The sequence below is a fragment of the Ranitomeya imitator genome, chromosome 7 (assembly GCF_032444005.1).
Source record: "Ranitomeya imitator isolate aRanImi1 chromosome 7, aRanImi1.pri, whole genome shotgun sequence".
Taxonomy (NCBI): Eukaryota; Metazoa; Chordata; class Amphibia; order Anura; family Dendrobatidae; genus Ranitomeya; species Ranitomeya imitator.
Genome location: NC_091288.1, coordinates 201,860,342 through 201,870,827, shown reverse-complemented (window position 1 = coordinate 201,870,827; position 10,486 = coordinate 201,860,342). Strand labels below are relative to the sequence as shown.

The window sequence follows — 10,486 nt, the reverse complement described above, 5'->3', positions numbered from 1 at the left end:
AGAAGCTCAGGTTCCATCTCCGACGCTCTGGTTACATGTGAAAGAGTCGGGCTTTTTCCGGCCTTATTGACTTGTCTGTGTGACTGTGACCGGCCAGTGGCATTAAAGGCTTGTGAAATCCTTCTCGCTGTGTAGCCCAAACTGCAATGGGGACACTGATCCCTCCGAACAGCATGGAAGAGACTGGCTGGAGCACACGATAAAAGAAACGCAAATGGCAGGCGGGGACGTTGTTGGGGCCGGCAGGAGCGCCCACCAGAATGGGCCACTGGGGTCATAAAGAAAATTGATTTGGATAACATGGAATGTTCCTTGCCGAAAAACAGCGATTATCTTCGCTAGACTCCCCTGTCACTGCTGCAGGACGTCAAAACCACTTTATGGGGGGATGCACGATGCATATTGCTACTGGTGTGGATGTTGAAGGGACTTTTCTTAATCAGATTTCACTGCCAAAAATGGCTTTGTGCTGTAATTGGCAGTGGATCCGACCTGGTATTTCATACAGTGCCCTACTGGGACCCAGGAGCCATCATACAGCTACTCAGTAACTGACCTGCAGCATTTAATGGGTTCACTGCCCTAACGCCTAAGAAGTAAGTCCTGGTTGTAAGAGAGTAAATGCCTCTGGCACTATAGAGGGCAATGTAGTAGGGATCATTTTTCTGTTACACTGGTTTTTTAACCCTTTTGCTGCCAGTACAGTTTTCACATTAAGACAAACAATGAAAAAGAAGCAAAAAAACCCCTAATAATTTGTACTTTACAATTAAAGGCCCAGTCATGTGATTTTGCATTACTAAAGCATAACATGATATATAAAAAACTGCATAAAAATGTGTCTCTCTGGTTTGTGATTTGTACATGAGGTAATGGCAAAAATGAACATTTAATCACCAGATGTTGATCTGATGAAATATCTCTTCTAATTTCTCTTGCTTCTTTCACCCTTCCAAATCTCCATTAATGGAAGACTTTCACCATAACATGAACAATTGTTAATCATTACATTACACTGAGGATGGGTCGCTCTGGGGGTATCACATTGTATAGGGTGTAACTGTGGGTGCATCATATTTCCTGTGTGTGTGTTGGGGGGGGGGGGGGGGGGTAACTTAGGGCATCATACTGTTTTCGGAGTAACTGGGGATATCATACCCTTAAACAGTAACTGCATCCTACTGTGTGGTTATCTTGCTGTGTAGGGGGCATCATACTATGTGGAGGATAACTTTGGGGGCAGCATACTGTGTGCGGGATAAGTGGGGGCATCATACATTGTGGATGGTATGAACCACGATGATCTGGAACGGTGATGAAAATATGTGGGATATCTTAGTCACAAGGGAAAGAAATTGCATAAAATACAAGCTGGGAAGATAATTGCAGAATATGACAAATGAGCGGGAAACTCAAACGTCCCAACAGTTCTGTGGTCAGCCAATCAGCAGAGGAAGGGAGGGGCAAATGTAGATTCTGGAAGACCCGTCCCGGAAGTGCGTCATCTCTGCAGTTCTCTCTCTGGTCCATTCTTCCCTCCATATAAAGGAGCAGTCCGTGCTGTCCAGGAATCAGTTTTTGCTCACTGACTGCAGAAGATGTCTGGTCGCGGCAAAGGAGGAAAAGGTCTCGGGAAGGGCGGCGCCAAGCGGCACAGGAAGGTGCTCCGTGATAACATCCAGGGGCATCACCAAGCCTGCCATCCGCCGTCTAGCTCGCAGAGGAGGCGTCAAGCGCATCTCTGGCCTCATCTATGAGGAGACTCGCGGTGTCCTGAAAGTCTTCCTGGAGAACGTGATCCGTGACGCCGTCACCTACACCGAGCACGCCAAGGAGGAAGACCGTCACCGCCATGGACGTGGTGTACGCGCTCAAGCGCCAGGGCCGCACTCTCTACGGCTTCGGAGGTTAATTGTGTTCTCTTCTGTCTTCACAACCCAAAGGCTCTTTTCAGAGCCACCCACATCTCAGTGAGAGGCTGCACCTTCCTATTCCTGCGCTCTGGTTCCTGGTGGTTATAAAGTTAATATATCGTTTAGAACCTTTACTGAGCCACTAATGCTGTGGGTTCCGGTCGAAGGAATGAAGCCGCATTATCCAGATTCTGGGATGTGCCCGCAGTGTGTGATCTGGGACTAGGGTCTTTTCCAATATTTTGACCTAGAAAGACTAACCTGGTTTTCCCAAGCAGATCCCTCTACAGCTCTAATAACGGAGCAACTCCCGGCGTTTTCTAAATCTGTTAAGATGTTGTCCTAAGATCCTGCTTTTATTGGGCGCTGATTAGTATCGGGCGCAGCGTCTCTGCAGGGCACAATATCCCCCGTGCGGCTGCCTGTAGTATCGGTCACAGCCTGGGACGTGTCTTCTATACTCTCCCTCTTATTTTCCTCCCCGTCTTTCCATACTAGAGCCGGCACCGCAAACTTCGGGTGATGCGGTTTCTTCTTATTGATCTCAAACCTCACAGATTTATGGGGGATATATCCGCACACTGCCTCCCGGAGGCCCCTCTATGCACACAGTACAAACCCCGGAGTGATGCGGTTACTACAGTCCTGCCGTGAGATGAATGTGTTGATTCTGCTACTTGATGTTATACTGAACAGGGGGCAGCGAATATTCACAGGGAATGTGGCTGTCTGAGGCAGCTGGATAGACGGACGCCCTGTGTACCGGGTACGGAGACTCCTATGTGATGACCACGTCCTGGACACTAATGTTTCGGATGGAAGGCGCCTCTGAAGACTATTATAACCTCCCCAGAATATTAATGGCAACCGATAAGCAAACCGATCCCCGTGTTTGGGGGCAGACAGCTGGGAGGACAGGACCCGGTATTATCGGCGATCGCCGCTCCAGCAGAGGGGCCGGTAATAATCCGACGGACAAAGAACAGATATTGAGCGGGAAATTCAAAACCATCAACGGATCTGTAATCAGCCAATGAGCGAGAGACATCCGCAGGCGCCGACCAATCCCAGATACAGGAATATCCGCCTCCATTTAACTCCTTAGTCGCCGTGTGTGTGCTGACCCCCACTACACACTCGCTTTACAGAACCGGCGACTTCCCCCACCCGAGACCCGGTAGCGTCACATCAGGCTTTCTCTCTCTCTTTCCTTTCTCGCTCTCTCTCACGGAGAGCTGATCAATCCTTCATGTCAGCACCTCTCCAGAATGAGGCTGATGTACTAGATTTTCTCGGCACCACCATCCGCATGTGGGGTGCTGCTGTAATCCCGTTCATTATCCTCATTTTTCCTCTGCACATTCCCACATCCAGCCAAGTGATCGCGGGGTCCAGTATACTCATCAGCATTGCCAATACTTCGATATGTAGCAAAGGAGGTGTGGTGTAAAACTTTGGGGGGCTTTTGAGGGCAACCCAAACGTTGTGCCCCACCAAAAAATGCCCCGGTTGACCCAAAACATTCTGAAAAAAATTACCACACACTCTTAAAGTGTTCCTCTACACACCCTGAGAATTTGTGGTCGACAGACCCAAATCGGGCTGAGCAGTGACCTTGCGCACCATAGACTTCAATGGGCAGGGTCACTTTGGGGAGTCTCTGCTCAGCCCTGTTTGTGGCTATCAACCACACATTTTCAGGGTGTGTAGCGTACCCATAGCTCTAGTGGACCAGTGCTGCAAAAATGTGGGGGGCATTTTGAGATCACCCCAAAAATATGCCCCCCTTCCCGACCCCCAAACTTCTGAACAAATTACCCGACACTCTTGAATTGTTCCTCTACACACCCTGAAAATGTGGGGTCGGTAGGGCACAAACCAGGCTGGGCAGTGACCCTGCGCGCGATAAGCTTCAATGGGCAGGGCAGCTTTGGGGGGTAACTGCTCAGCCCAGATTGGGGCTATCGACGTCAAATTTTCATAGTGTGTAGAGGAACAATTCATTAGTTGGGCTATTTTTTTTTTCAGAATTTTTAGGTTAATGGGAGGGGGGCATTTTTTTTTTTTTTTTTTTTTGGGGGGGGGGGGGGGGGGGGGGGGCATTAGTTTTGGGGTGCCCTCAAAGTGCCACCCTCAATTTTTTACACTATTGGTTCGCTAGGGGTACTCTACACACCCTGAAAATTTGGGGTTGATAGCCCAAAACCGGGTTGAGCTGTGACCCCCCAAATTGACCTTGCCCACAAGTAATGCCCCTCAAAAAAATGCCCCCCCCCCCGGGCCGTTAACCCCCCCCCCCCCCCCCCCCCCCGAATTCTGAAATAAGTACCCCACACTCTTGAATTGTTCCTCTACACTTTGGGAGGTCACCGCTCATGTACAGCACCATGGAATCAATGGTGCTATATAAAAAAATAATAATAGTATACTGTATACACTGCTCTATATACACCGCACTATACTGCACACTGCTCTATATACTGAACGCTTTGCTCTATATAATGCACACAATGATCTATATACTGTACACACTGCTGTACATACTCTACACTCTCCTCTACATACTGTACACACTGCTGTATATACTGTGTACAGTGCTCTATATACTGTACACACTGCTCTATGTACTGTACCCTCTCCTGTATATACTGTACACACAGCTCTTTATACTGTGCACTCTGCTCTATATACTGTACTCTGCTGTATATACTGTATACTCTGCTCTATATACTGCACACACACCGCACTACTGTACACTGCTCTATATACTGTACACTCTGGTCTATTTACTGTACATTGCTGTAAATACTGTACACTGCTGTATATACTGTACACTGCTCTATATACTGTGTACTCTGCTGCATATACTGCACACACTGCTCTGTATACTGTACACTCTGGTCTATATACTGTGTACTCTGCTGTATATACTGTACACTCTGGTCTACATACAGTGTACTCTGCTGTATATACTGCACACACCGCTCTATATACTGTACACACCGCACTATACTATACACTGCTCTATATACTGTACACTGCTGTATATACTATACACTGCTGTATATACTGTACACTCTGCTGTATATACTGTACCCTCTCCTCTATTATCAGTGGCACTTATTACACTGCTGATCTGGGCTGTGCAGATGTGATGCTGTGCACTATATATACTATATACAGCTGTGTTCTCTGTGTAGACGCTGGATTTTGTGTCTCCGCTCTTCTCCCAATATTCCCCTTTTGCATAATAGTGGGGGTCATATACATCCGTTAATATTTCAGTTTTCTCCCCTGAGATGTTCATGTGTTTGGTTGGGGAGTCGCACTGTGCAGCTGTCGCCTCATCAGAGCTCTTTCCCACCACTAAGACAAGATATCAGGCAGGTGATTGCACTCAGCCACCGATGTGGATCATCTACTGGTGTGGAACACGTGTCCCCCCAATCCTCTGCACATACGGGGTACAGTGACACCACAGGTCAGGGAGGTGGCAGTCAGCGGAGGCCGTCGCCTGTGTTACCTTCTGGGTTCTCAGCAGCTCCAGCTCGTCCCCACATCGTACAATCAGCTCCCTGTACGATAGACATTGGAGTAAAGATCCCTGTGATGGTGACAAGAGCCGGGAATAGGAGGAACGAGCTCCCGCAGCAGATTTATCTCCCCGGATACACAGTGAGGTGCAGATCGGGAGGACGGCGGCGATGATCCCGGGATTTGTTCTCCGCTCTTTCCCGGCATCTCTGCTAGTGACGGCTACAAATGGCCGTGGAGATGTTGGAGAAGGAGAGGCGATGGAGGAAGCGCGCTCTGCTGTCCGGTGTTAGCCGGTAAAGGGCTTTTATCCCGGGCAGGGAAGCACAAGGAGAGAGCGGTGCTTCACCCGGACTCAGCTGGGAGGAGGCGGGGTTTATGTCCAGTGTCAGCCAATAGAAGCTCAGAACGGTGCAGCTCAGCAGCCAATCAGTGCGCAGTAAGCCTGTACATATAACAGGCGCCTCCAGCTCCGGCCTCAGTGTTTTCCTTCCTATCAGGAAATATTTTCATCTTGTTTTTCCGCAGCACATGATGGCAGAGACCGCGCCAGCCGCCGCTCCCCCTCCCGCAGAACCGGCCGCCAAATCCAAGAAGCAGCCGAAGAAATCTGCTGCCAAGAAGAGCAATAAACCCTCCGGCCCCAGCGTCTCCGAGCTGATCGTGAAAGCCGTGTCCGCCTCCAAGGAGCGCAGCGGGGTGTCTCTGGCCGCCCTGAAGAAGGCTCTGTCTGCCGGAGGATACGATGTAGAGAAGAACAACAGCCGCCTGAAGCTGGCCGTCAAGTCTCTGGTCACCAAGGGCGCCCTCCTCCAAGTGAAGGGCAGCGGCGCCTCCGGGTCCTTCAAGCTGAACAAGAAGCAGGAGACGAAGGACAAAGTGGCCAAGAAGAAGCCAGCAGCTGCGGCCAAACCTAAGAAACCCGCTGCTGCCAAGAAAGCCGCCAAATCTCCGAAGAAGCCCAAGAAGGCTCCGACCGCGGCCAAGAAGAGCCCGAAAAAGGCCAAGAAGCCCGCAGCTGCCAAGAAAGCGGCCAAGAGCCCCAAAAAGCCGAAAGCCGCTCCCAAGCCCAAGAAGGTGACGAAGAGTCCGGCTAAGAAGGCGGCCAAACCCGCCAAGAGTCCGGCTAAGAAGGCTGCGAAAGCCAAGAAGCCCGCGGCTAAGAAATAAGCTGCAGCCCCTGTTCTGATACCACAAAGGCTCTTATAAGAGCCACCACCTCCTCCCCGCAGAGCTGTATGATCAGTGCCAACACCTCCTCCCAGCAGAGCTGTATGATCAGTGCCATCACCCACTCCCCGCAGAGCTGTATGATCAGTGCCACCACCTCCTCCTCGCAGAGCTGTATGATCAGTGCCACCACCTCCTCCCCGCAGAGCTGTATGATCAGTGCCACTACCTCCTCCTCGCAGAGCTGTATGATCAGTGCCACCACCTCCTCCCCGCAGAGCTGTATGATCAGTGCCACCACCTCCTCCCCGCAGAGCTGTATGATCAGAGCAACCACCTTCTCCCCACAGAGCTGTATGATCAGTGCCACCACCTCCTCCCCGCAGAGCTGTATGATCAGTGCCATCACCTCCTCCTCGCAGAGCTGTATGATCAGAGCAACCACCTTCTCCCCACAGAGCTGTATGATCAGTGCCACTACCTCCTCCCCGCAGAGCTGTATTATCAGTGCCACTACCTCCTCCCCGCAGAGCTGTATGATCAGAGCAACCACCTTCTCCCCACAGAGCTGTATGATCAGAGCCACCACCTCCTCCCCAGCAGAGCTGTATGATCAGAGCCATCACATTCTCCCCGCAGAGCTGTATGATCAGAGCCACTACCTCCTCCCCGCAGAGCTGTATGATCAGTGCCACTACCTCCTCCCCGCAGAGCTGTATGATCAGAGCAACCACCTCCTCCCCAGCAGAGCTGTATGATCAGTGCCACCACCTCTCCCCACAGAGCTGTATGATCAGAGCCACCTCCTCCCCAGCAGAGCTGTTTGATCAGTGCCACCACCTTCTCCCAGCAGAGCTGTATGATCAGTGCCATCACCCACTCCCCGCAGAGCTGTATGATCAGTGCCACCACCTCCTCCTCGCAGAGCTGTATGATCAGTGCCACCACCTCCTCCCCGCAGAGCTGTATGATCAGTGCCACTACCTCCTCCTCGCAGAGCTGTATGATCAGTGCCACCACCTCCTCCCCGCAGAGCTGTATGATCAGTGCCACCACCTCCTCCCCGCAGAGCTGTATGATCAGAGCAACCACCTTCTCCCCACAGAGCTGTATGATCAGTGCCACCACCTCCTCCCCGCAGAGCTGTATGATCAGTGCCATCACCTCCTCCTCGCAGAGCTGTATGATCAGAGCAACCACCTTCTCCCCACAGAGCTGTATGATCAGTGCCACTACCTCCTCCCCGCAGAGCTGTATTATCAGTGCCACTACCTCCTCCCCGCAGAGCTGTATGATCAGAGCAACCACCTTCTCCCCACAGAGCTGTATGATCAGAGCCACCACCTCCTCCCCAGCAGAGCTGTATGATCAGAGCCATCACATTCTCCCCGCAGAGCTGTATGATCAGAGCCACTACCTCCTCCCCGCAGAGCTGTATGATCAGTGCCACCGCCTCCTCCCCGCAGAGCTGTATGATTAGTTCTCGGACTTCTAATGTTTGTAATATAACTGATGCTGGGCGCAGTCTCAGGATGGGGGGTTTGTGTGATCTGTCGATATTGCGGGAGCTGCACTGTACAGCGCTATACACGGGGACATTTGAACGCAAATACATCAGCTGCTCCAGCAAGCGGCAAATGAGTGATCTGAGGACAGACGCATCACGGAAGAGGCGGGGACTTCAGGGGCGGGATTAGTGGGCGGGAATAATAACAATGACTGGTCAAACAAATCAACCCTTATTGGCCACTTTATTTCATGAAAGAGCCAGTGGAGCGCAGGGGGCGTGTTTCCCAGAGACCAATGAGGACGCGCCCCGGAGCATAAATACCCTGCTCCCGCCGCTCCTCTTATCACATCTGTGCCCGACACGTCTATACGGAGCCATGGCAAGAACAAAGCAGACCGCTCGTAAATCCACCGGAGGGAAAGCTCCCCGCAAGCAGCTGGCCACAAAGGCCGCCAGGAAGAGCGCTCCCGCCACTGGTGGAGTGAAGAAGCCGCATCGTTACCGGCCGGGAACAGTTGCTCTCCGTGAGATCCGCCGCTATCAGAAATCCACCGAGCTGCTGATCCGTAAGCTTCCCTTCCAGCGCCTGGTGAGGGAGATCGCCCAGGACTTCAAGACCGATCTGCGTTTCCAGAGTTCGGCCGTCATGGCCCTGCAGGAGGCCAGCGAGGCTTATCTGGTGGGGTTGTTCGAGGACACCAACCTGTGCGCCATCCACGCCAAGAGGGTCACCATCATGCCCAAAGACATCCAGCTGGCCCGCCGGATCCGTGGGGAGAGAGCTTAGATCTGCCCCGGCTGCGACCACAACACAAAGGCTCTTTTCAGAGCCACCAAAGTCTCTCCCAAATGAGCCGATTCCTGAGCAGTCCCTTTTCTGCGCGTATTCTCCGTGTACGAAGCGCAGGCACGGTCGATCAGTTAATGGACGGAGGCTGCTGCTTCCGATATTGCAGGTGATCAGCGATATTGGTTATCGCTCTGCACATTCTCTATTCTCGCCCAGTCCAAAAGTGTCCGACATCTATAACAAAACCGACGTGTTATAAGGACCGCGTAAAGTGTGTACAGTGCACAACCGGGTTTGCGGTGGTGGATGTGCGGTTCCTATACAGTGCAGACGTAAATGGGGTGGATCTGCAGGAACGCGGTCACTATTGAGTTAATGGAGTAAAAGTAATCGGTGATTGGTCGGTTCCTGAGAACGGTTCTTTATGCTGATGTTTTGTGGTCATTTACCGATCCGCTGGTGGATTTGAAATTCCCGCTCATTTGCTGCTCGCGCTCCTGAGGATCATAACCGATCACAATCTGCTGTCGCACGCGCTGGGTCCTAGTGCCGCCTCCTCAGTCTTGCGGCTTTAGGTTGTTCTCTTTTGTTCGGATCGGAGATCTCTGCGCTTAGTTTCTGTTAATAACCTCATTTGTCCCTCAGATCGGTGATGACGCCTTTATGTGATCTATTCTGCCTGACACTGGTCTGAGCAGATCCCTCCCCCGTGTGCTGCGATGGTCGCATTTGTGGTGGGTGGGTCGTTAAGCAATTCTCGTATATTTGACTTTTCCCATCTTCTCCAGGGCTGGAGCCGCAGGGTGACTGGTTACATGCAGCTCCCTGCTCTGAGGGACCGGTAATGGCCGCCAGTCCGGCACCACGTGTAATGATGAGTGACTGCCGGGGATCACGAGTTTTCTGTAGATTATTGTCCCTAGAATATATTTTTTATTCTACTAGCTAACATTTGGCAGAAGCTGGAAACTAGCAACATAAATAACAATGAAAAAAAATCGAAATAACCAACAGATCTAGCAGCGGCGCCGAGATGAGAAGAATAGAGAAGCGGGGAAATAAGAGCACAATAAGCGGGAAATTAAAAATTAGCAACTGTTCTGTTGAGAACTACAATACCCAGATAGATTAGCGAAATTAGGATTATTTAGTCTAGAAAAAGACGACTGAGGGGCGATCTAATAACCATGTATAAGTATATAAGGGGACAATAGAAATATCTCGCTGAGGATCTGTTTATACCAAGGCCACGGGCACAAGGGGGCATTCTTTGCGTCTGGAGGAGAGAAGGTTTTTCCACCAACATAGAAGAGGATTCTTTACTGTTAGGGCGGTGAGAATCTGGAATTGCTTGCCTGAGGAGGTGGTGATGGCGAACTCAGTCGAGGGGTTCAAGAGAGGCCTGGATGTCTTCCTGGAGCAGAACAATATTGTATCATACAATACAGAAGCGGCGACTTCCCCCACCCGGGACCCGGCAGCGTCACATCAGGCTCCGGGCAGAACATAGGAGACTTGTCTCAGTCAGGCTGTGATAGGATCAGCGCGGACACCACAGGGAATCTGCAC

General features: G+C 51.3%; 2 protein-coding genes across 2 annotated transcripts; both read left to right on the top strand.

The window, feature by feature from the left end:
• Window positions 1–5,978: 5,978 nt before the first annotated feature.
• Window positions 5,979–6,636, top strand: LOC138646008 (histone H1C-like). Its single transcript, XM_069735484.1, has one exon. The coding sequence runs from the start codon at window positions 5,979–5,981 to the stop codon at window positions 6,615–6,617; it is 639 nt and encodes a 212-aa protein (XP_069591585.1). The 3' UTR covers window positions 6,618–6,636.
• Window positions 6,637–8,475: 1,839 nt separating this feature from the next.
• LOC138646007 (histone H3) lies at window positions 8,476–8,914 on the top strand. Its single transcript, XM_069735483.1, has one exon. It carries the CDS (start codon window positions 8,504–8,506, stop codon window positions 8,912–8,914), a length of 411 nt encoding a protein of 136 aa, XP_069591584.1. The 5' UTR covers window positions 8,476–8,503.
• The last annotated feature ends 1,572 nt before the right edge of the window (window positions 8,915–10,486 follow it).